General features: G+C 36.0%; 1 protein-coding gene across 2 annotated transcripts; it reads left to right on the top strand.

Moving 5' to 3' along the window:
- Positions 1-1,213: 1,213 nt before the first annotated feature.
- On the top strand, positions 1,214-26,211 carry mvb12ba (multivesicular body subunit 12Ba). Of its 2 annotated transcripts, none has more exons than XM_067407816.1 (10): positions 1,214-1,688; positions 8,134-8,256; positions 15,121-15,228; positions 16,125-16,221; positions 16,812-16,941; positions 17,604-17,753; positions 20,680-20,771; positions 22,565-22,620; positions 22,857-22,916; positions 23,497-26,211. In XM_067407816.1, the coding sequence occupies exons 2-10, from the start codon at positions 8,143-8,145 to the stop codon at positions 23,581-23,583; spliced, it is 894 nt and encodes a 297-aa protein (XP_067263917.1). In that variant the 5' UTR covers positions 1,214-1,688; positions 8,134-8,142; the 3' UTR covers positions 23,584-26,211. The 2 variants fall into 2 exon arrangements, with proteins under 2 accessions (XP_067263917.1, XP_067263916.1); XM_067407815.1 differs by lacking the exon at positions 1,214-1,688 and adding an exon at positions 1,705-1,931.

The raw sequence follows: 26,211 nt of genomic DNA, 5'->3' as shown, positions 1-26,211 counted from the left end.
GTACCGTGAGTTATGTAATCAGATTACTTTTCCAAGTAACTAGTGAAGGAAAGCATTACTTTTAAAATTTACAACAAAATATTACTTTTTCAAATAAGTAATGCAAGTTTTCCCATTTATTGACTGACATCTCTCTTGTCCCAATGTTAAAAAATGTATTTATTTAAATCAATTTTCTATTTTTTAATCTATTTTAACTTTTTATTTATTTAAATTCTATTTTTTATTATATATGTATTTTTACTGTCTATTTTTATACTGTTTTTGTATAAAACACGACCCCAATTTGAAATTCCCTGCCATAGTATGTATCAAAAAAGGATTAGTTCACTTTCAAATTAAAATTTCCTGTTAATTTACTCACCCCATGTCATCCAAGATGTTCATGTCTTTCTTTCTTCAGTCGAAAAGAAATTAAGGTTTTTTGATGAAAACATTCCAATGGCCTCCAGATGGTTGAAGGTCAAAATTACAGTTTCAGTGCAGCTTCAAAGCGTTCTACACGATCCCAGACGAGAAATAAGGGTCTTATCTAGAGAAACCATCGCTCATTTTCTAAAAAAAAAAAAAAAAAATTTATACATTTAAACCATAAATGCTCATCTTGAACTAGCTATCTTCCTCTTCTTCTCTATTAGAATTCCGGCAGTGTAGACACTAAGTGTATTACTGCCCTCCACAGGTCAAATTTTGAACTAAATTGTCATATACAATATGCTAGTGCAAGTATATAACAATTAGTTCAAACTGACCTGTGGAGGGTAGTAATACACTTAGTGTCTACACTGCCGGAATTCTAATAGAGAAGAAGAGGAAGATAGCTAGTTCAAGATGAGCATTTATGGTTTAAATGTATAAAATTAAATTTTTTTTTAGAAAATGACCGATGGTTTCTCTAGATAAGACCCTTATTTCTCATTTGGGAATGTGTAGAACGCTTTGAAGATGCACTGAAACTGTAATTTTGACCTTCAACCTTCTGGAGGCCATTGAAGTCCACTATATGTAGAATAATCCTGGAATGTGTTCATCCAAAACCTTAATTTCTTTTCAGCTGAAGAAAGAAAGACATGAACATCTTGGATGACATGGGGGTGAGTAAATTATCAGGAAATTTTAATTTGAAAGTGAACTAATCCTTAAGTACCATAATATATTAATGATAATGATGAATTAATAATAAGATACCATCAATAGTACCACATTACTTTAACTAAGAGCCGGTAACATTAAATTATTAACAAAAATGTTAATTATTAATGAATCAACATGCATAGCCTACCTTCTAAATCTTGAAAACACAAGATTTAATCTAGTTTTGCATTACAGCAATAGTATTACTGGTGGTTTGTGTGGGTGATTGTTGGGTATTAAGAATATAAATCAGAGCAAAGACTTCATCACTAATACATCAGCAACAAAACCACAGAACACACACACACACTCTCACACTCTCCCACCTCCCTCCTCTCTCAGTTTCAGTGACTGGTTAGAAATGGCAGCTTCTGAGGACCCCTAAACGACTCTGGTAAATTAAGGAGAAATGCATCCCTTGAAATGGATTAACTGATTAACGGGAATGTCAACAGTCCAGTCGTGAGCTGTAACGACAGACAGAAGAGGATCCAGTGGCGTATATCTTTTCAAACAGCAGCGTCTGTCTGTCTATCTGTGTGAAGTATACTGGGGTAAGAGAGACGTCGATTAGCATTAGCACTGTTAGCTCCGCTTCTGCTTTCGCCCGCCGCCGCCTCTCTCTCTCTCAGCCGAGCTTTCGCGCTCTTCCCGCCGCATTCCCTCCCGCTCCACCCCGCTCTGCTCTCACGCGCTGCCGAGGCTCCTGCGGCTCCTACGCCTGCTGCTACCGCTGTGTGCTGCGGGTCATGAAAAGCTGCTTTTGTCCGAAAAGGAAGGACGCAGTGCATTTTACAGTTAAGTCAATGTGGAGTTTAATCGTTGAATTGTTTTTTGCTCAAATCCTGAAAAGAATAAGGAATATTGAGGAAATTGTGTTAGCTTGTTAGCTCGGCTAGGCTAAGTATAGAATCTCTATGGAGTCTCCTAGCAACCTGCCGGCTAATGCTAATGGCTAAAATTGGACTTCAGCCAAATGATATAACGCACTGTTATTTATTCATATTATGGACTCAAGATATTATAATAACACCAAGATAAATGTTTAAAATGGTTTTAAAGAGTCGTGAAAGTAGGATAGTAAATATCGAGTAGATAATGTTACTGTAAAGATTTGCTTTATGAATTATTGTATCTCACCTATCTAAACAACAACTTGGGTATTTCATGGTTATGAGGGAATATAAATTTGAATAAAGTGCTACATATTCATTTATTACGGAGAGCATTGCTTGTCTATTGGGCAATATTCAATCTGCTTTGTTGTCAGATTTATGACATTTAGTATCAGATTTCTGTGTTCATGATTCAGATCAGGGTTTCTGTGGGACTTAAAAAGATGATAGCATTAAATACTACATGCATTGTAAAAAATTATATCTTCCTCAGTATTTTTGTCCTGTTTTTCAATATCTAAACATCTTTAAATCAGAATGCATTTACTTGAGATGCAAATGTCTTGAAGACAAAATAATGTTTAGCTTAAACTTTTTTTTAAATGAATAAATAGAAAAAAGTTATGGATATCTGTTGTATTTGTAGACATTTAAACTTAGAGAACATACTTACATATTGTATTCCCTTCAATTTATTCTGTAAATGTTCTTTAATTGGTCTTAAAAAGGTCTTTAAAAAGTCTTAAATTTACCTTCATAAAACCTACAGAAACCCTGTAGATGCTTGATAAACCTGTTATGCAGTATCTGTTGTCATTGAATTCACAGAAAGCAAGTGACTGTGTAAACCAAGGTAATGCTTATGATTGGCTCTTTGAAAATGATGAAATCGAATTTTCAGATCAGATTATCACTAAACTGCCTAATGAATTTGATAAGGCAAGACCTGATACTGTCTTTTTGTTCTCAAATACTCCAGCATGAGTTAGAATAATCAGCATGTTGTTACGGCCAGAGTCTCTACTGAATGCTGCTCTTGTTTGTGAGATTTGGAGCCGTAATGTGTGATTCATTTCTAGACTAAGAGCTTCAACGTATTTGTACGATAAATGTGGATCTTGTATGTTTTTTGTATATTCCAAATTTGTGCCACTGGTGTTGATGCATTTTTCATTTTGATTAGCACCAGATCTCTTTTGATTTTAAGTCTCAAAATGGTTAAATAGCTTTTTGTATTGTTGTTGTCGTAATGTTTATGGGTTCTTCCATGTTATACTTTTCACTTTCCTTTGGATTATCATATCCCATATATTCCATCCATCTATCCATAGGTATATCCATCCATTTATAGGCATATCTATTCTATCTATCTATCCATCCATCCATCCATTTATAGGTATATCTATTCATCCATCCATCCATCTATTCATCTATAGGTATATCCATCTATTTGTCCATCTATAGGTATATTCATCCATCCATATGCGTATCCATCCATCCATCTATAGGTACATCCATCCATCTATCCACTATAGGTATATCCATCCATCCATCTATAGGTATATCCATCCATCCATCCATCCATAGCTATATCCATCCATCCTTAGATATATCCATCTATCCATCTACAGGTATATCCATTCATTTATCTATAGGTATATCCATCTATCTGTCCATCTATAGGTACATCCAATTATCCATCCATCCATCCATCCTTGGACATATCCATCCATCCATAGGCATATCCATCCATCCATCTATAGGTACATTCATCCATCTATCCATCTATAGGTATATCCATCCATCCATCCATCCATCTATAGTTACATCCATCCATCTATAGTTACATCCATCCACATTCATCGATTCATCCAGATGAATCACCTTCGATTATGAACACGATATTGCGTAGCTTGTCCGCGAACTACGGCTCTGTATATTAAGTGCCGCTCCATTTGAAAGCAGGTGATGGACATTTACCGCTAATCACAGAACCGGCTTTACTGATGAGACACGCATGACAATCTCATGCGATTAATCGTGCAGCCCTAATAGCCATCCATCCATAGGCATATCTATCTATAGGTATATCCATCCATCCATATAGAGTGGATGTGGCTGGTATTAACTGTGCTCATGGATTTGATTAGTTTCCCATGACAATGTTTACTTCATCCACCTGTGCAAACAAGCATGTTTTCTTAGAGAGGTGGTGTAAAACTGAACAAGCAATAAAAGCAACACATGCAGGGCTCAACAAAAAGGATTTTTTCCTACTGGCACAGTTGGGACAGTAGATCAGATTTTGATTTGCCCTGTTAATTTGTTCACTGGCCCAGAAGTAAGTTTCTTTATCAACATACTTTTAGCATTTTGTCGAATTACATTTATGCATTTAGCAGACACTTTTATCCAAAGCAACTTACAAAAGAGGAACAAAAACAATTTGTCAGAGCTAACAATATTCATAATATGCAATGCTAGGTTTATTGAACAACTATATTAGGAAAAACTTAAAAAAAAAAAATGTAAATATCTCAAAAAACCATGTGTGCTAACTGAATTGACAGCATAAATGCAACAGTGGTCCAATTGGGCGAGTGAAGCTTCTGTCAACTGGCCCAAGCTTCTCTCAATCTGGTTCCGGGCCGTCCTTATTGCTGAGCCCTGAAATATCTTCCAGACTTCTCCGTTGGCAGTGTATTGACAGTGCCAGCATCTGTGCCATCTGAGGCTGCTCTGTCCTCCTGGCAGATGAGTGATATGAAAGCAGATCTGCCCCTAATGTCCGAGGGGCATTGCAGAGCCTTTCCTGCTCATGTTTCAGGAAGGATGCATCTGTTCTTTATGATAATTGCTTTGGTGTGCGTTTGTTTACGAAGATTCATCATATATACTGGTTAGACATAGCTGGTGGAAAGACCAGCATGAATTTTGCTTTGTTGTGATTTATCCAATAAAACATTATGAATAACAACTTTGCTTTTTTGGGAAAGCCTATTGGAAAGCCTATTGCTAATACCAGTGTATACTTCTGCCAACATTTGATTGTTTAATAAGATTATTCTAAGTTGATTCAAGAATATGTCCTACTTGGCTACATGCATGTTTACATGCATTTTCGACTATCCAAGTCCAATCTGTTTGCATATTCGGGAAGTATACTGTTTAAATGTACCCTAAACCGATCCAATTCAAATACTCATGTTTAACTTCACTAATTTTCATTAATTGAAATGAATACAGTCTAATTTCAGATTTTGATGGTTTTGTTTATACGAACCCTAAACACTGCAATCCCATTCACATATTCAATTACATATATCAATGTTGTATTTATATATTTACACGTTCAGAACGACCACCACGATAATGCCACAGTTAATACAGTGAGTATAATTTTCATTTCTGCCTTGATGACATATCTTAAAAGAAAGCTAATATGTCAGTACAGCGTTTTTAGCAAATATTTTGTAAATATTCAGTCTCCTCCAGTGATCATTTTGTAATACTTGAAATGCAAATAAACATTGAAATTTAATTTGGATTGATTTTTAATTTGGTCCGATTGAGCCATCAATTATCCAGCTATAAACTGTTTATTTGGGTGCATGTAAGGGATTATTTCCTTCAGCTGAGACACTCTCCACCATTATGGTTTTGAATTGCTTGAAATATGATTGAAATCACTTTAATAAGGCAAATATAGTTAACATACATCGCAAGTCTGTTATATAGACTACATAATATTATAACGAGAACATTTTAATTGTGTGCTTGGGACATGGCTTTTATCATCCAAAATATTCATAACGGTGCATCCCTATTTCAGTCTGATTGAAACACTGTATTTTTATGCTGGTCCTGCTTGGTTTAATATAGTTAATAATTAGTGATTGTGCTGGTCTTGCTGGTTAAACTATTTTGGGCGCTCAATGTGCACAGCCCAGCACCCAAAACACTATGCAATGCTGGCTATATAAATCATATTCATCATAAAAAGAGGCTCCATATATCAGAATGTCAATGAATAATAAATGAATGGCTAAATAATAATAAATGGATGTTGGGAGCATTCCACCATTTACCTCTTTCCTTGGCTGTGTTCTGCAATCCTCTTTCAGATCCGGACCATGTTTCTACTAACTTCTGCCAACTACTAACTAACTAAGGTGGAGCAGGTTGAGCAAGCTGGGTGTATTATGAGTTGAAAAGGGTTTATGTTATCAGTGATTTAGGATGTTGCACTCTTTATTCACATTAAACTAACATGGAATATATGATTTCCTTTTCTGTAAGGTCTGCATTCCTTCCCTGTTAATGAATGCAGTATATTTCTGTTTGGTTTTCACACTGTTGACTCGAGAGATCATCATGTCACACCTTTTTTTTAACACTCTATCTTGGCTTTAGCAGAGTTCTCACATGCTCTCAGTTTGATCTCACCCTCCTTCGCCGCTCTCTGCTGTTTGCCTTGCTGCAAGCTGCTTCCATGTGCACCAGTGATTTGACACAGCTTCATTGTGGCTTGTTTGCAGAGCGCGGAGGGCAGGCCTGGTTGCCAAGGTTGCCTCCAAAGCGCTTGGCTCCATCCAAAGACTGTGTATCATTTGTATTCAGCTACATAACTCCTTAGATGCTCAGGAAGAACAAACCCTGACTCCAAAATCAGTTGATTTGAAGTGAAGTGTCTCCTGATAAAGACAAATGCAGCATAATGGAGACGATACCAGAATGCCTCTCTTTCGTAATAATAGTGTCATTTATTTAGCTCAAGTCCCATTTATGTTTATTTAAATGTTAGAGAAATGTGTAAGTTCTTGTTCATTATAAGCACTCGGATGCTCTGGATGTGTGTTTGATCTCAAAGTAAATAAACAGACTTCATTATGAGAATCCTGCTAATTGTAATAGTCCTGGAATTAAGATATTCTTCCTTTGAAGTAGTTGATAAGGAATATGTGATAAGGAAAGGCTATAAGAGGACGTGTTTCGTTGGATGTATTGCTTTCTGGTTCAGTGTTTGTCCCCACCCTCTTGTGCTTTCCATCTTGGTCTATTCTCCAGAACATTGTTCTCTGTTCAAACATGTCTTTTACGCAGTGACTTGGTTTCATTTGCCAGCTTGTCTTCATGTTTTGGCAATGCCGTCATGTTTTTATTTTATCTGTGTTGTCTCAGAGAAAAGTTTGGGTATCAGCTTGAGTGAACGTGAACATTATAGTAAGTGTTTTGACTTTCAAAACTCTTTTATACTGTTAACAAACAATATAGGCCATATTTGGCATCATTTTATATTTAAACTAAAAGGGCATTTTAAATTGCCATCAATGCTATGAAGCCTTACAAAATTGGAATTCATTAAATAATGACAAATAGGTGTGTCATACAAGCTGTAGATTATTTGTGTGTTTGGATAGTACACAATTAAATGGGAAAAAATATGCTAAAATGTTGTTGCTAGGTCACATAATAGTGATTAAAAGAACCCAGAGTGGATAGTTTTTTCTTTTTTTTTTCTTTTGCAAGTCCTTAAATGTTGATAAGTTCATTTTGTAGATTGTGTCACCCTCATCTACAAATATATACATCAGTAAAATCACCTTCATTTGTTCCAGGGCAAATTAACTAAATGTCATTACATTTATGTATTGATTCAGCTCATTGTTGTCATTACTACCAACTAAAGTGTTCACAAAAATGGATTGTGTGTTAGAAACATTATACTTATGTTTTCTTACTTGTAATTGCTTTCAAAAATGAGCTCTGTCCTTTCAGTTCAATGTGAGAAGTGTTTGCCTCCATTCTGATTTGTAGTCTTTGTAGTTTTTGCTGCATAATTTAATTTCTTTAAAGAAAAACGGCAGAAAAGATGCCACTTTATTAGCACATCCTACTGAAAATCATGTTGTTCATGGAAATCCCCAGTTCAATCCTATGGGATGCTCTGAGGTAGCAATCGTAAGCAAGGGTGGAGTCTAACAAAGGATAAGTTTTTGCTTTTGTAGACAAAACAAACACTATTTAGACTAATCCGGCATGTACTGTCAAGTGGTTCGTTGTTTAGCGTGTAAATGTTTTAACACCACTCTTGTCTTCTCAGAATTCCTCCATGATGCCTGAGGTACGGGAGCTTTCAGACGCCCTGCCAGAGATGCCCATGGACCCAATCACTGGTGTAGGTGTTGTGGCCTCGAGAAACAGAGCTCCCACCGGCTATGATGTGGTGAGTGTCCTATACAGTACAGTCATGCAGATGGTGAGGATAGTGTTGTGTGCATAAGGAAGTAAAACTCTCTGTTCCTCCAAAGCATTTTTTAAGAAATGACATTTGTTCTTGTAGTTTTTTGGGGGTTGGGTTAGTGCCTAGCATTCTGTTTCCACATGAGACACTATGGCTGTATTTAAAAACTTAGTGAGCTGCCTACCTAGACAGCATTTTAATCATAGATTAAAATGGATTTCTCAGTGGCCACTATGATGCTGATATTTACATTTTACTAGGGCTGGGTACTAGTCTGGGTATCGATACAGATGTCCCAATTCCGATTCTCAAGATCTCAATTCAATTTGATTCTTGATTCGATTCAATAAATTTAATGATTCAATTTTCCCTGGCCCCACCAAAAAAAAAATTACAATAAATGAATAAAATACTTATTGTTTTTTGTTGTTTTTGACCCTTAACACTCTGAGGTCTGAGGGTATCGCCGGCGATACCACCGCATTTTTTTCTTACCAGTGTGAAAGAGACTCAAAATACTCCGTCAATGTTGCACATATACAATTAAGAGTTATACACCATTTTAATCTGTTGAATATCTTCTTTCATTTGTGTACACTCAGAGTAAAACAAAATGCTGTGCTTTTTGTAAAATAAAGAAAACTAACATGATGCGTGATCTCTCGTCTCCCTCTGAACAAAGTCCAATCTGATAGTTTTCAGAAAATGAACTGTAACTTACTGAATACGAATGACAAAAAAAAAAAAACTTATGTCTAAAGAAACGTTGAAATGTCAGGTTTTAAATCGTGCAAGTCAAATCGAAAACAAACATTTTGTGTTTATGTAATCTGTATGAAAAGAGAGCCATGTCAGAAGTCCGTGATTCAGCTCATTATCCGCCATTATGCGGCCACGCCCACGGAGGGAGCGCTATTCAGATGCAAATTCAGAGGCAATACATGCATACATCGTCTCAATCATGTATTTATTGTCTTGAAAAGTGTTTATCTGGATGTTAAAGCCATGGTTAGCGGCGAACTCTAGAAGACATGCAGTTAGTTCCTGGTTCTTCTTGTTCTTTATATGGATTTGTGGCCTAAAGGTGTACAGAGCGCCCTCCGGCTGCAAGTATGAATTGTATCCAGCACTCATAGTGATGATATATAGAATAAATATAGAATAAATATTACTCCTGTATAGAAATTTGACATAAACATATAAGAATCCATCAATATTTCTCCAAATGTGCATGCTTTGAGCTAAAAGCCTATATGAAATGCCATAGAGGAAACATAATTGTTCAGACACTTTGCATCACAGAAATAAATTATATTTTAAAGAATATAATAGAATACCATTATTTTAAATTGAACTGAGACATGATTACAGAGGGTTTTTTCACATCCTACCTGACTCAAAGGCCTCATTAATATGCAAGTCATTTCAGGTCATTATTATTTGATTCTTTTGTCTTCTCAGGTGTAAATGGCCCATTATTCATGATCATTCACACCTCCACGCATACTGTGTTTCTTGACAAAAAGTGACTTACAAAAACTAAATCAATATATTGTTTTATATGAAGGAGTAAGCAGCATAATTTTTACATAATTCTGAAGCACAAACTCTAGTCTACAACCTCCAATACCCAGAAGTCTTATGAACACAGATTTAATATACTTTTTTTGGCCTTATTTCAGTGACTTAAGTTTTTTGTTTTTTCAATAACCACGCATAAACGTTATTCCTTCAAAAACACAAACATGTACATACATGTTCCTCACATATTATTGTAGCCTAGTTTGTGTTCAATACAGTGTAATGACACTCATGTCATTAATGTGTTTATGACCAATGAAAAAAGCACAAATGTCAGGGCATGTCAAAACTTCTCCAGTCCCCAAATCAGCCTCAGACTCCAGAGGGTTAATAGCACTGCATATAATTTTCACTTTCACTCAAAAACGTTATTCGGTGAAGAGCAGTGAGTGTTTTCTTTGTCATTTGTATTTTGATTAACATTAAAAACAGAGGGCAGCAGGAATATTGGGTTGGTGTCACTTTAAGACTAATGCACGGATCCAATAATGATACACATGCATGCATTCTCTACTGTTTACTTAAGTCATAACCGACAATGTTTACTTGGATGCTCATAAAGCTTTGCCTGGAAAATCCAGCCTCACCACTGTACCAGCGGATGAGTCTGGTCAGCCATTGAATCAATTTGATTTCTAGGGCGGAGCAAATCCTAGCAAACAGGAAGCAGAGTAAACCAATCAGAGAAGGGCGGATATGACGTTAGCAAAGCGACAAGAGAGTCAACAGCGAAAAGTAAATAATTAATATGTTTTTGGTCATTTAAAACTGAATTCACGGCTGAATAGAACAAACTCTTTGGTCTCGCTTGTGCAATCTTTGTTGATATTGAAGGGACTTTCGCCGCACTAGAGTGACGCTGTTTGCGTCACTGAAATAAACGAATCTGATTGCACGGTACGGTTTGGAGTTGACTCGAATCGCGACGGAGGGCGGACTGACCAGACTGATATATCTTGTAGAAGATATATCAGTCTGGCCTTACCAGGCAAAATAAAGGTAGGATTTTGAGATAAATTTGTGTGAATTTGTCCATTTTATTTGCACCAAAAAGAACTCAGTTCAAAGCACTGTTTGAGCAGTGGCTTTATCTGCACGTTTCAGATGTGTGCTATCAGAAACCGTCTCCAAGACAGTGCATGTAAATGTACAAAATGACTTATCTTTTACTGCTTATTGTGCGTCAACGGTTTAAAATCACTGCAATGCTTAAAAAACACATGCAAATGATAAGCTTTCGTGACAGCGGAGGGTTAGTGCATCACCATCCTAAAATGCTGACTAGCTAGGCAGCTCAGTACGTTTTCAAACATTGTCATTCCATCAATTTGTAAAACAGCTATGTCTATGTCACATTGTTCTACATTGATGGGTAAAACAGACTGCTGTAACATGGCAGGCCTTGTGTAATTGTTGAAATGTAATACTAGAAGGATGTTAGATGTATTTCTCTTAAGAGTTAATATTAACAATGAGCCTTGTAGACCTGTACACAAAGCATGTTGATCTCAGTTGCAGGTCATGGTGGCCACAGTTCAAAGGCGTTCACAGTTAACAGGCTGGGAGAAATACGATCTGTATGTGTTGTGGTTGTTTTTCCAGAACATGATGTTTAAAGGCTCACAGCTATGCAGGCGATATCTACATAATCATACCACCAGAAATATCAAGGGGATCAAAAAGACGCATTTAAGAATGCGTTTGCAAACAGTGTCAACGTTCTGCTCTCACTGTAACATCTGTTTCTTTTTAAAAGATCTCGCTGAGAATGTTTTCTCAAAACCGTTTGGGAATATGCCACAGCATAGCATCGGATAACCAGGATTAATGTTTACATGATACCTCATGAATAGCCTGACATGAATGTCACATCACACCCTACAGACAGAGTGCACTTCTGATCACAGGCCTGGTTTCTGATGTTTTGTGCCATTAAAACATTTTTGCACCATTGCATTTGTGTGTTTTTGGGTAGGAACTCGCACTTTGGCAACAGAAGATGCAGTGGGGTTGTTGTGTTTCCTTTGGCTGTCCCGGTCGTTGTCATCACTCCAGCACAGAGTTTAACAAAGCTTCCTGTGTGGATTGCGAGAGTGTGTGAAAGCAGGGTCTGTTGATAGCACCCATTCCACCCCCAAAACGTCTTCTCAAATGGCAGAATCACTGTAGTCTACACACAACGCATCAGAACTAGACAGAAATAGAGAGAAATCTGTTGTTTCCAACACTAACAGTGAGCTACTTGTGTCTTTCTGTCTGTTCAATATCAAACTACAGAAGTCTGAGGTTTGACCCTTGAACAACCCCTAAAGTCTGAGCTCTTCAATGACTTCATTGACTCATCACTTTGTCAGATATCCTTCCAAGGTGTCTTTTCATTAGTTCAAATGAATGAAGGCATTGTTATTTGTCTTTTGTTTACAGTGAAATGCAATTTCACTGCAATTCATTGTTTAAATTCTGAATATCAAACTGCCTTCAACAATTTTAAATTTCCTTTAAAGGAGTTCAATATCTAATTGAGTTGTACATTGGTACAGATGTTATGAATATTATGAGGGTGCTATGCCTGTCTTTTGCATCACTAATTATTAATTTAGCATAATTAATGGTGTTTTCAAAGTAAAGCATTATTATTTCTCAGTCTTGGGCATTTAAAGGGGACCTATTATGCCCCTTTTTTACAAGATGTAATATAAGTCTGGTGTCCCCAGAAATAATGTGTCTGTGAAGTTTCAGCTCAAAACACCCCACAGATCATTTAATATAGCTTGTCAAATTTGGTTTGAGCAAAAACACGCCGTTTTTGTGTGTCCCTTTAAATGCAAATGAGCTGCTGATCCCAGCCCCCTTTCTAGAAGAGGGCAGAGCTTTAACAGCTTGTTCTTCAGACACTCAACAACAACAACAAAGCTGGAGAATCTCATGCAGCCAAAATGAGGATTGTCAGTAACGGTGTTCAGCCTTACATTGTTCAAACTCGAGTCGATGGAGAGACTCAGTAAGAAGTTACAACTTTTAGAAATGCATCTGGACATTTCTGAATGGTTAGTGGATAAATGTATGTAGTTGCTGTGGAGTTGATTCAACTCATCGACTAGCATGTGTCGTCGTGTTAATCTTTTGTGCAAATCCGTTGAATTGACCCTCGTTTGTGAAGCAGTCTGGCGTAAAATGATTTGCGCAAATATAAAACACTTTACCGACTTTCTTTGGCATATTTCCTTCATAAATGATTTTTCTATGAAAGAGTCTATGGAGACACTTATGTTTGTTGGTACAACCAATAACAGAACATTTGTAATGTTTTTTTGCGCAGACATTGTATATAATTGCTACATCAAGGAAACAGAAATGGCAGACTGCTGCAGCTCTCTCAGGGTGGCATCTATGCTAAGAGGCCCGATCGTCACCAGTCATGGGCGAGGCTAACCCCTCTTCTTACGTAAGAGTAGGGGGAGATCTGGAACCACGTGTTTGGAGGACTGTTTGATTTATGGTGGTTATAAAAAAAGGAGTGGGTGGACTTTTACCATTATAGGCTGGTTGTTTACACACATTTGTTTTACATAATGGGTCCCCTTTGAACAAATTGTATGGTCAGCAACTTGTGTTTATATCTACTAAGTCAGCTGATACTGAGCAGGACAATGACAAAATTTTGGAGCAATGTTACAATTTTATTATAAGACAGGAAATACAGAATAAAGGAAGTACCATTTTAGCAAGCCTTGACTTTACTTTTTATCCACTTCTTACCCACTGGCCTTGCATTTATGTTTCCTCTTTTTTTTTTTCCCCTCTGTTTTGCATGATGCTGTGTGCTCTGACCTGGAAAAAAGGGCAACATGTTGTCAAAGCAAAGTGGGCAATGGGCAGAGAATTGGAAGATAAATCAATATTCAGTCTTTTTCAATGAGGTCTATGCAATGTGATAACTTATTTTGCCATTTTTTCTTTTTCATGCAAATTATATCATAAGCGTGAGTGAAAAGTGTATTTGAAAAATTAACATGAATTTGTGTCTCAGTATTTGGATTGTGCTTCTTTTGCTTTAATGACAGCAGCACTGGAGCTACATGAACAAATGTGATTATCATGTTTTCCAGGTTGATTTGAGATGTTTCATAGAGCATCTTGAGCCTCAATGGAAGCAAGAACTTTAAGTTCACATGGTCAATGTCACAAATTTACTTTACATTACATTTCAGTCACCTAGAAATAGTGCAGGAAATTGAAGATTGAATTTTCAAATTCCTAAAACTTTATTTTCCAGTTTTATATATATCTCAAGTCTCAGACATTTGAATCCTAACATCACTCAGACTTCTTTTCAGTGCATTCTCTTATTAAAATATAGTATAGAACATGATATTTGGTGTATAAATAAGCATATCATCATGTCTGGCCCTAAAACGTAATGCTGCGTCACTTCCGACAGTGTTTTTTCCCTAATGCTTGTGTGATTACCCGCTCATTGTTCAGTCATGTTTGTCGAGCAGCTCGTGGGAAGCCAGTTGCCATGGCACGACTGATGGGTGACTGTTTGTGTGGGCAGCTCATGCTGTTTATTGAGCATTCATGCATGTTGACTGCTGTTGAGATGGACTGCACTGTACAGTTGGCACTAACCAGCTCCATGTGCTCCATACAACCTGGTTGCTTTTTTATAGGCAGAACTTCACAAAAAACCAAAAAGCGGTTCTGAGGACTCAGAGATTAAGGAATGCTTTTGTTTAATCTTCATTTCTTGGTCAATATGTCAAATCAAATGCTATATTTTCAATAAAAAGAGTTAAACAAAAAAGCCGTTTTGAGATGTGGCATCTCTTTATATTTATCCCCCTAAAAGCATTAAATCTTGATACTCCGTAGTCAACCTTACTAATAGACTAGTTTGTTGTACATCTAGGCAACTCCTAGAAAACAATTTTGACTCTTCCTAATCTGTTGTGCTTATATTGAGGTTAGGAATTTCCCAGAAGCCATTGAGAAGCTAATTAAAGTCTGTTATAAATGACTATCCTAGTTTATAATCCTAAATTAGGTACTCATTTTGGACTCTAAATCAGGCCTGTTTTCTGATCTATTATTAATGTGAATAAATGTTAATTTTGGCTCATAGCTGTCATACTGCATGAAGTATTATTTGTTTTTCTTTTACGAAGTACTCAGATAAACAGAATCAAACAAGAAACCTGCAAATGGAAAAACAATTTTATTATAATGCGTAATCAAATAAATTTTTCTTTTCATTCCTTTTAGGTTGCACAAACCACAGATGGGATTGATGCAGACTTGTGGAAAGATGGCCTGTTCAAATCCAAGGTGACCCGCTATCTGTGCTTCACCAGAGCATTCTCCAAAGAGAACGTGAGTCATGTCTTCAGCTCTTTATCAGATAATTGACATTTCTTTGAATCATGGTAACATTTTAAATATTTTTCTAGTCCAAGATTCTAATTTGTTAAAGTCAGCATGAAACTAAAGTGCCAGTCGACTTTTTTCCCCCTATTGTGACACACATCTGAGTGAAATGGCTTCTCAAACAAGAAAAACTGTAGGGCCGGGCTTGATTTTGTCCATGAGGAAATGTTTGGATGGTTGGATTGTTGTGGTTTGTTTGCTATTGGTCGATCTCATGTGAGTGACATGTTGTCCCACCCTCATGCCAGTAAACACATCATCACGTCATGCCTAACTACACCCGTTTACAATATAGCACAACCCTATTTGCTTAAACATTCTTTAGTACTGAGCTACTTCAGTTTGAAGGCCAAAAAGGGGGATGAACTTTTAAAATATCCAGAGCATGTCTATGCTGGAGTGTTTATATAATGTAATATCTTGTTGAAGTCAAAGTGCTCTCTGTAATATGTTACAGGATCTGTGCTATTTGTTTTTTTTTAGACAATTTCTTTTTGTTCATGAAAACAAAGCAGTTTCCTCTTCCTTCTGTACCCTGGAGGGTTTATTCTAATTCTTACTTCTCAGGCAAACCAAAGCGGGAAAAAACCTTAATACAATGTTTGTGGTTTTACTTTTTTTCCTGATTTAAATTAATTCTGTTTTTCGTACAAGAAACCTTGATTACAAAACTATTATTATTACGATGATGCTTTCAGATATTTCAAATATATTCAAATATAACACATATATGCTTATGTGTTACAAATACAAAATGAATCCCAAAGCATGCAACCAAGGGCATGGCTAGAGATTTTGTCTGTTGACATTCTCCTGTATGTTCTTCCTGTATGTCTCCACAGAGTCATTTAGGAAATGTGCTCGTAGACATGAAGCTCATCGACATCAAAGACACGCTGCCTGTGGGATTTATTCCCATTCAGGAAACTGTGGACACACGTAAGAGCACATATCTCCTGTTGTTCATTTACAAGCATTCTCCTGCTATTTCAGCCAAATCACAACTGATGCATCTCCAAAAACATCTTTACATAATTGATATGCATTGCATCATAGGGTGGATTTGTGTTTGAAATATAAATACTTTGAAGTGTTTTTCAGAATTCAAAATGTGAAATCAAGCTTGCATAGCTAGATGCGCTTTTCACATACTTTGGTATTGTATATTTCAGGCTCAAGTCCTAAATGTAATCAGTTCATACTCTTCCTGAAATCATCCTGTATGTTTGCAGAGACACTCAAGATATGAAACCGTTATTGTAGCTTAAATAAACCAGTGACATTCCAGACCAGAGTTAAAGGGACGTTTGTTCTCCACTAATATAGTTGCCTTTAGACGTGCAGTAGAGCTAGACCTCCTTTGTGGATTTGGTTCCTATCTTGTGTTAAATAATTAATCGATTGTGTAAAATGATCCTCTTTCATTTGCAGTGCTGACCTCGTTCTGTCTATTTTCTCTTTCTATTGCGATCTTCATCTCCCTTTCACTTTCTTTAACATGTCCTGTTCCTCTCTTTCTCTCTCTCCAGAGGAGCCGGCGTTCAGGAAGAGGAGGTTATGCATTAAGTTCATCCCGAGAGACTCCACAGAAGCTGCCATCTGTGATATCCGTATCTTAGGACGCTCTAAACAGGCGCCGCCACAGTATACGTTCATAGGGTCAGTTACTCTACACAAGAACTGGTGACCAAGATAGGGTTGTCAAAAGTACCTACTTCAGTACCAAGTAGGTACTGAAATTTTAAAAAATTGGACAATACCAGCATTTCCCCTTAGCATTTTGAGCACTGTTGTGCGGATTCTTAAACACCTCTGATTGGCCATTGTGTTCACGCACTCATCAAATATGCCTGTGATTGGCTACAGTGATGAAAGTAAAAACAGCAAAAATATATTATCTAATCTGACTTTTTTATGTTAATTTATGGTTCATACATGGAAAAAATAATAGTTTTTTTTTCTTATTAAAATCATAATGTTTTACTTTTTTTCCCCTTAAAACATGCAGGTGTTCTGTTATCATTCCACTTACTAAAAATTAAATAAATAAATAATTATATGATTAAATATCAGGGAGATATTCAACATCTTTAAATATTGCCATAAGGCTGAAACCTATTAAAACACTTGTTTTTATGTATTTTTCAGCCTGAGGTATCTGTGTATCTCCGGCTGTACTTTGAGATCTCCAAAGCACTTTCTGTCTTTGTTGATACTATTCCAGTTAAACACATCTGTGTTTTGTGTTTGAGTATTTAATTCATCCTGAATAAATAATTTATACTTTGGTGAAATGATTGTAATTCTGTATTTCTTCTCAGAGAGCTGAACAATATGGGGATCTGGTACCGTATGGGAAAGGTGCCACGGACCCAGGACTCGTCACCTATACAAAACAACTCCACCACCAACACCACCAATAACATCCAGACTGTCACCAACAACTCCACTCCAGCGCCAGTCTTGCCCAAGTACGTGTTTGTGAAATCTGAACGTCTGAGGAAGTGTGAACTGCGTTCATTGCGACAGCTGCAGAATAGAAAGAGAGAGACAAACTGAGAGGAGGAAGAGAAACATGGAATGGAAAAACACTGTTTATCAGCAGATGCAGAATAGCATTCCTTAGATTCTGGAATAAATGAGGTTGTGGTTTTTCAGGAATTCACATATAGTTACAGTATATCCCATATAGTCCCCATATAGGCTGTACTTATAGGCAAATTCAGTTCAGTAGCTGAATCACTTTTTTGAAATTGTAAATGCAATATTGTCACCTCCAACAGCCCTAATTTCAACATGAGACATTTTTCTTCACACACAGCATGAGTTGCAGGCCGGCTCCTTTTAATTTACAGTATATAATCTGCTCTTCTCATTGGCTGTTTTTAAACGATCGGCTGGCCGATGGTGAAAATAATTGCTTTTAAGTTTTTTTTTGCAATATTTTTGAAAGAAGTCTCACCAAGGCTGTATTTATTCGATCAAAAATACAGTAAAAACAGTAATATTGTGAAATATTATTACAATTTAAAATAACGAAAATAATCTTTTTAATACATTTTAAAATGTAATTATTCCTGTGATCAAAGCTGAATTTTCTACTCCAGTCTTCAGTGTCACATTATCCTTCAGAAAGATATGCTGATTTGTTGCTCAAGAAATATTTCTTATTATTATCAAAGTTGAAAACAGTTTTGCTTCTCATTTTTTGCATGGAAACGGTAATGCATGTTTTTTCAAGATTCTTTGATGAATAGATCAGCATTTATTTGAAAAAGAAATATTTTTTAACATTATAAATGTCTTTACTGTCACTTTTGATCAATTTAATGCATCCTTGCTGAATAAAAGTATTAATCAAAATAAGCAAAAACATCCTGTTTTCCATGATATAACTGAACTAATGAAACATTTTCACGTGCTATTCTTGTGTAAAATGTTTGTTTTCTCACATACTTGATGTTTACAGGCTTGTTTGTTTGTCAGGGTTTTGTACGCCTGGAGCTTCTTCTGACCCAAATGGGAAGTGTCTGTTCCAGCTGTTTCCCTTTCATGGTTTCCTCTCAGTCTGTCTGCTCTCTTGATACTGTCTGCCTGTGATCCTATTATACATATAACAGGATACAACTGCAGTGAAGTCACATAACTAAAAATGCATCTCAATAAGGGAGTGACCGTCTCGGTCCCCGAACGTATGACTAGACTCTTTCTCCCAGGGTTACACAACAATTGAGAGGTCATATCATGGAAAATAGGATCTTTCTTTTTTTGGAATAAAAAAAAAAAAAAACAGACATAAAGCAGAAAAATAGACTAATCAGTTGACTATTTAATGGGGTGTGACGAGACACTTGGCTCAAGAGATGAGATAAAAATAAAATATAAAAAAAAAATTCTGTTCAAACAGAAATAATTGTGACCATATTCAAAGTACTCTCTCAATATTCAAAGTGCAAACAGAGACCATAGTAAGAGGTGGTTACAACTACACAGTTGAGCCTAAGGTTTAATATTGGGAGACAGGATATTATATGCAGCCTAATTTGCGTCAGGGAGCTCTCGTTTTACTTTCGCAATCGCATGTATTCTTGTGAATAGGGAGCAGCAAAACTGAGCGTGCATTCTACAAGATAAGACATTTATCAGATGCTTAGGCTCTGTTAGGCAACAAATCCTCCGCCAAGGTCTTATCAGTTATCTCGCCTTACTCTTGTCACGTGATCAGTGAACTGTGATTCCTGCTGCACTCTATGCGACTCTGCAGCTTGTGCTGGATGAGCAGAGCAAAAAATAGCAAGTTTACATACGTTTATTATTGTAAAATAACATTTTAATTGTTTATTAATAAACTAGTGTTTTCTGAGTCAGTGTCGGCTGCAAAGATGTTGACGATGTTGACTCGTCATCTCTGAAGTAACGCGCCTATAGAGAGAAATGAATCTTTCTTATAGATTACATAATCAGAGAGTATTTGTTTTAGATTCGGACTGGTTCATTTAAGAGTAGATGTTTCAAGCTTTCTCTAGATATATTTCTCATGTCTGTGAGGCAAGTAGCCTATATGCTGAGTTTCGGTTCATTTTGTGTGCAAGTGATCGCGCCGGCGCTGTAAAGTGCGCTATACTTTAGCTTCCACACTTCACATGAACACTCGGATATATAATAGCGCACATTTATCTAGGTTAGCGTTAGAGCGAGCAGCCATTTAAAGTTGCTACTACTTGCATTTTTCAAATGATAAACTATATTTGAGGGTGATGGATGATAGGCAAAAGTTTGGATTTCCTGCCTGACATACTGTAATTACCACTAGGACCCACCGTCAATGATATTTCCCTCACAGACTGTGTGACTTCACCACTTCCTGTGGAGTTTTTTTTTTTCTGCGACTAACCGACTAATAAAATCTTGGTCGACTAAGCCTCTTCTAGTCGACTATTAGGGGGCCGCCCTATTTGTAGTGCATCTACTGATTTGTTTCAGACTTTTTGATTGGAACTTCCCCAAACTGGAAGTGCCTTCCATAATCTAAAACACAGTAGGCTCATTAGGAAAAAGGTTGATCATTTTGTTCCTCACGACTTGGTATTACGTGTGGAGTTTCCCTTACAGCTGCCAGCGGAACACCTACATACTGAAAACATCAACAGTTGTGCTGGGAAGTGCATAAGTCATGTGTGTGGTGATTTAGTAATGTTATGAGTGTTTAATGATGGGTGTTGCACATGAGACCTACAGCAGTGGATCTGTAGTAAATGCACGGCTTTATCTGAATATGTGCTAGCAGCAGGGACCATGTTACTGGAGCAGTTGCTTATGGTTCATCCTGAAAAATTTCTAATGCATATAAGCATTGATTAAGTGATTAAGTTTGTATCTGTTTCTGTTTCTTCATAGGCACATATCCATGACCCTGCCGGCATGTTTCAGAAAAAGCACAACCAGACCAGACTTTGAACACCAGAACTCCAACCTCTATGCCATCTCTGGTACCAGAACTGCACAAAACACACCTGACCCAAACTGAACACCTTCAAAACATCTCTTCAATATCCCATCAGTGCTAACAATAAGAAAGGACTGTAATCTAAGACCACAAAATAGAGAAATGTTCCTAGAGCTCCAGTCTAGAAAATTACATGCTTTTACAAATTAAATTAATTATGAATTTATGATATGTAGTATAAATAATCAGCAATGGAGTTTACTCTGTAAGTTTACTCTTTAGGACTGTCAAAATGAACGCGTTAACGCATGTGATTAATCATTAAGTATCGGCTATAAGATATACATGGACTATGTATACACTACCTTTCTTCTGAACGGCAGTGTATTATATATCGGATCCATTGTGCATCAATAGATGCAGTAGAATCTGCTGACTGCTTGAAGTGAGACGTGAGCACCTCACATTTGAGATGAAGGTCAGTGAAAAAGGGCTCAGTTAAATTTGCATGTAATAATCCTCTGTTTGAAATCCCATCAGCACTCTCAGAGCAGCCAGAGCGTCCCTGTGGATTCATAACTGCTGTCATTAGGGATGTAATAATAAACCCTTCTCGAGGTGGAATCTGTTTAACTGTTCCAGATGGTGTTCAGTGATGAGTCAGAATATCTCTCTCTGTTCTGAGCTCTCATTTCTCACTTCACGCTTCTCATTTTCACACATTTGTGAAGAAAAATTGTCTCAGTAATGATTTAGTTTTATTTACATTTATCGTTTAGCAGATGCTTTTGCAGATTCATTAGGCATTTCACTATTATTGATTAATCGTCTAATCGTGGTTATTCACTCTAATCACAATTATCTGAGTTCTCTGCGATAATTGTGCAGTTTAAATTTCACATTTTATCACATTTTGCCAAAGAATATAACAAAACACTGTTGTAAAGTACATAAAGGTAGTCAAAGTTCTTCCTTCATTCGAAATGAAGGTTTGTGGGTTTAGTCAGACTTTTATATTATATTATATTATATTATATTATATTATATTATATTATATTATATTATATTATATTATATTATATTATATTATATTATATTTTATATTATATTATATTATATTATATTATATTTTATATTATATTATATTATATTATATTTTATATTATATTATATTATATTTTATTTTATATTGGAGCTGCACGATTCTGGATAAATTGAGAATCACTTATACTATATTAATTTATGTAATATAATATTATATTATATTATATTATATTATTAGAGCTTCACGATTCTGGATAAATTGAGAATCACTTTTATATTATATTATATTATATTATATTATTAGAGCTTCACGATTCTGGAAAAAAATGAGAATCACTTATAATATAATAAAATATAATAATATTAGAGCTGATCGATTCTGGATAAATTGAGAATATTCTATTATATTCTATTATGTTATATTTATTATATTAATTATATTATATTATATTATATTATTTTATATTATTTTATTTTATATTATATTATAATATATTATAATATATATTATATTATATTATATTATATTATATTCTATTATATTCTACGATGTTATATTTATTATATTATATTATATTATATTATTTTATATTATATTAATAGCTTAGGCTTAATAGCAATTTATTTGTATGACAATTAATCATCAGCACAAGATTCATGATCATGACAGGCCTACTTTTCATAGCCGTTCAAATTTTATTTCGCAGGATGATTTATTAACATTTTGTGGCTTTTTGTGCAGTTAACTCTTTCTAGTGTACTCTATTTAACTCTGACTTTTTGACTTCTCAGCTATGGACGGAGTGCCTTTCATGATTTCGGAGAAGTTTGCATGTGCCTCCAGTGATGTGAGTCGGTTTTCATGCTTCATATGAACTCTTGAACAGTCTGTAAGCTGCAATGAATAAACTGTACTATTAGATATAGATGTGACACTGAACAAAATACTTCAAAGCATAAAATACTATTTGGCAGTAGAGAATAATGCATTTTAGGTTACTTATAACTAGCACAAGACCTTATCTGGACATTGAGGAGAATTTTGTAATGTTTGTTGGTCTGATTGTGTCTCTCTGTATTTCAGTTGCAGCAGGTGGATCTAATGGGCATCAGAATCAAATCACTTGCAGAGATTGAGAAAGAGGTGAGGAGGCGTTTCAACCATCACAATTTTGTGTGCTTAAAATATAAACAGGATTTAAAAAGGCTGTGCATTACAATGATTAATGGATATTGCTTACAATGAATGTTAAAAGAGGTACTAATCATTTAGTAAATATATGTTCTGAAGATGGAGAGTCCAGTTGAGTTCCTCATTCATCAAGGATGCGATAAGTTTGTCAAAAGTGACAGTAAACACATTTATAATGTTACAGAAGCTTTCTATTACAAATAAATGCTGTTCTTTCTGTTCATCTTCAGAATCTTAAAAAAATGTATCACTAAAATATTAAGCAGTTTTCAACATTGATAATAAGAAATGATTCTTGAGCAGAAAGTCAGTATATTAGAATGATTTCTGAAGGACAAAACCCACAAAATACTGCATTTCGCCTAATATATAATTTAAAAAATTTCATATAATTTTAGATCATTAGAATTGTGTGCAACAGTACCAATATGTGGAGCTGTTTTTGATTGAGCCACTAGAGGTCAGCGTTTGCTATGAAATACGCTCTCAGATGGTGTGTTTAACAGTGTATCTCCGTATATATTTGTGTCAGTATGAATACAGTTTCCGGACAGAGCACAGCGCCGCGGCCCGTCTGCCGCCCAGTCCCACCAGAACTTCTCTGGGCTCTGAGGCCTAAAGCTCACACGCTGGAGGAAAGATGGAGAGGACTTCTGAAGACCTGATCTGAGCAGAGACTCCCACACCTCTCTGAGATTAAAACACAAACCCACGGAAACAAAGTTTGACAGAGGAAAAAAATCACTTTTTCCATTCTAAAAAATTAACAAATATCATAATTTCATGTGGTCAAGTTCAGTCTCTCTTAAGTTGATGCTGCTTTTTCACTACAGTGATCAAATTAAAACCACTACAGTGTCGGATGGGAATGACCTGTGAAACTCGTGTTCTTTTAGTATTGCGTCTGAAGTCGCGTTTGGACTTATTCTGGCTGCTGGACTGAGTTGCTGTTACCGTGGTGACTTTATGAAGGGTCGGACTTGGACGTACCCTTGAGAATTCACATTTGAGCCCCTGCGTCTGCGTTCATGCAGCATGGATTTGGAAGAGTATTTTATTTTTTTGTATTTTGCCTCTTTTTGTTCATTGGCTTGCTGGGTTTTATTTAGATCGCAGCAACTGCATGACTTGTTTTTTGTTTGTTTTTAATCCGTTTGGAAAAGGAGCCGAGATAACTGCACTGTTACAGGATTTCAGTATGCTTGTGTTTGTCTGGAAAAAGATTTGAGAACAAGAACACTCGAACTCTGAGTGAGCCCTTGTACATAGACAAGCGATGAATCAGGAATGTGTCGTTTTAGAATTGTGTGTTACTCGTTTTTTTCCCTTTTTGTCTTTGTAACGTCCCTTCCTGATCTGATCTGTCACTATGCTTTCTGAATAACTTTTACTGGGATTTGACTCTTTTTCCGTCTGTCATGATGTTCGACGGTGCTCACGCACTTGGGTATTGTTTCTGCCAGTCCGTTTGTGGCTTCTGAAGTTTATGGTGATATTTTTTTGACTTTTTTTATTTTATTTAATAAACAAGTGAATATTTCCACGGTTATATTTCACCCCATGCAAGATCCAAAGAAAAAAAAAGAAATTACATTTTGCATAAAGAAAATAAAACCTATTTTTTGGGGACAATAAAGATTTCTGAAACATTTTAACTCATTTTCCTCACAAATACTCATTACTGTAATACAAAAATCATTTTAAATTCTTGAATTAAATTCTGTACAGTGAGGTAGGCTTACAATTTTACTTTGTAATTTAAATTATATATAGTTTTTTCATATCACATTAATGATGTTTTAATGAGACTAGAGAACTGTGCTTAATTCTAATGGAAATAATGTCACAATGCAAAAAAAGTGCAGCTCTCTTGCTTCTTTATGCAAAGTACAATTTCTCATTTCTTTCTTTTGATTTTCAGGGTGAACTGTAGATTTCTTGACAGTTTTCATGAGATTCACCTGATTGTCCAGAACAAATGTAGTTGTTAGCCGTTCAGTTTTAGTAAATCATTCAGCAGTGGCACATTGTTCACCATACTCCTGCTGCTTCGTTTGATATGGTGACGATTACCGGTGAAAGTACAGTGTTATTTGCAGGCGTTTCTTCCGAGCGCCCTGCTGAAACCGCCATCTCAGGTGAAAGTGTTCAGCTTGGAAACACCACGTGTCTGAGTGATTCAAGACGCCAATCCATTCAGATGGTTCGACACCTTCACTGTGAGACTTTAATCAAACACTCAGATGGGTTTTAGATTTCTCACGTTGTGGGTAATATTGTTTAAGCAGCTATATTATTACATGTTCTAACCACTATGTGACTTTTATTATGTCAGTTTTTTTAAACTCTGATTTCAAATCTGAAATTAACCACAAATCTCTCTTTTTATTGTTTCATGTCTGAGGAAGTTGATAGCTTCAGACCTTCAAAACTGATTTTTCAGGCATTGGTCAAGCCTGTTTTTTTGGATTGAAGATGTCTAATCTGTCTGGAAAACTCCCATGTTTATATCTAAATAAAATAGGAACCAAACTTATAGTTTAAGATATCTGAAATACATGATTTTTCAGTAAAGGATTAGTTCAGTTCAGCATTCAAATTTCCTTTTCCTGATAATTTACTCACCCCCATGTCATCCAAGATGTTTCTTTCTTTTTTCAATTGAAAATAAGTTTTTTGAGGAAAACATGGATTTTTCTCCATATAGTGGACTTCACTGGGGTTCAACGGGTTGAAGGTCCAAATGTCAGTTTAAGCAGTTTCAAAGAGCTCTACATGATCCCAGACGAGGAATAAGAGTCTTATCTAGAGAAATGATCAGTCATTTTCTAAAAAAAAAAACAATTTATATTCTATTTAACCACAAATGCCCATCTTGCGCTGCTCCGCGATGTGCCACACATCGTGACGTAGGCGGAAGTACTGAGCAAGTGTTTACAAACCAAACGTCCAAAGACTAAGTCAAACAGCCTTTACAAAAAAAAAAAAAAAAAGGTAAAACAACGATGTCAGACGATTTTGATGGAGGAGAAAATGAGATGTTGAAAATTAGTTTTTGTGCCCTACTGCAGTACTTTCACCAACGTCACGTGTGACCTTTCCAATGTGATTACGTAATGCATGGCACATCGCAGAGCATTTGTGCTTAAAAAGTATATAATTTTTTAGAAAATAACCGATGGTTTCTCTAGATAAGACTCTTATTCCTCGTCTGGGATTGTGTAGAACGCTTTAAAGCTGCACTGAA

Source organism: Chanodichthys erythropterus, chromosome 13, assembly GCF_024489055.1.
Source record: "Chanodichthys erythropterus isolate Z2021 chromosome 13, ASM2448905v1, whole genome shotgun sequence".
In the NCBI taxonomy this organism is placed as follows: Eukaryota; Metazoa; Chordata; class Actinopteri; order Cypriniformes; family Xenocyprididae; genus Chanodichthys; species Chanodichthys erythropterus.
The sequence above is the reverse complement of the archived record's forward strand: the minus strand, read 5'-3'. Positions and strand labels throughout refer to the sequence as shown.

What these genes read in the sequence shown, in the direction of transcription:
- mvb12ba (XM_067407815.1), top strand. Translation starts at nt 1,884, where the DNA reads ATGAAAAGCTGCTTTTGTCCGAAAAGGAAGGACGCAGTGCATTTTACA. An exon ending in TCAGGAAACTGTGGACACAC is followed by an intron (nt 16,222 to 16,811) that starts GTAAGAGCACAT and finishes CTCTCTCTCCAG; the next exon opens with AGGAGCCGGCGTTCAGGAAG. An exon ending in CCACAGTATACGTTCATAGG is followed by an intron (nt 16,942 to 17,603) that starts GTCAGTTACTCT and finishes ATTTCTTCTCAG; the next exon opens with AGAGCTGAACAATATGGGGA.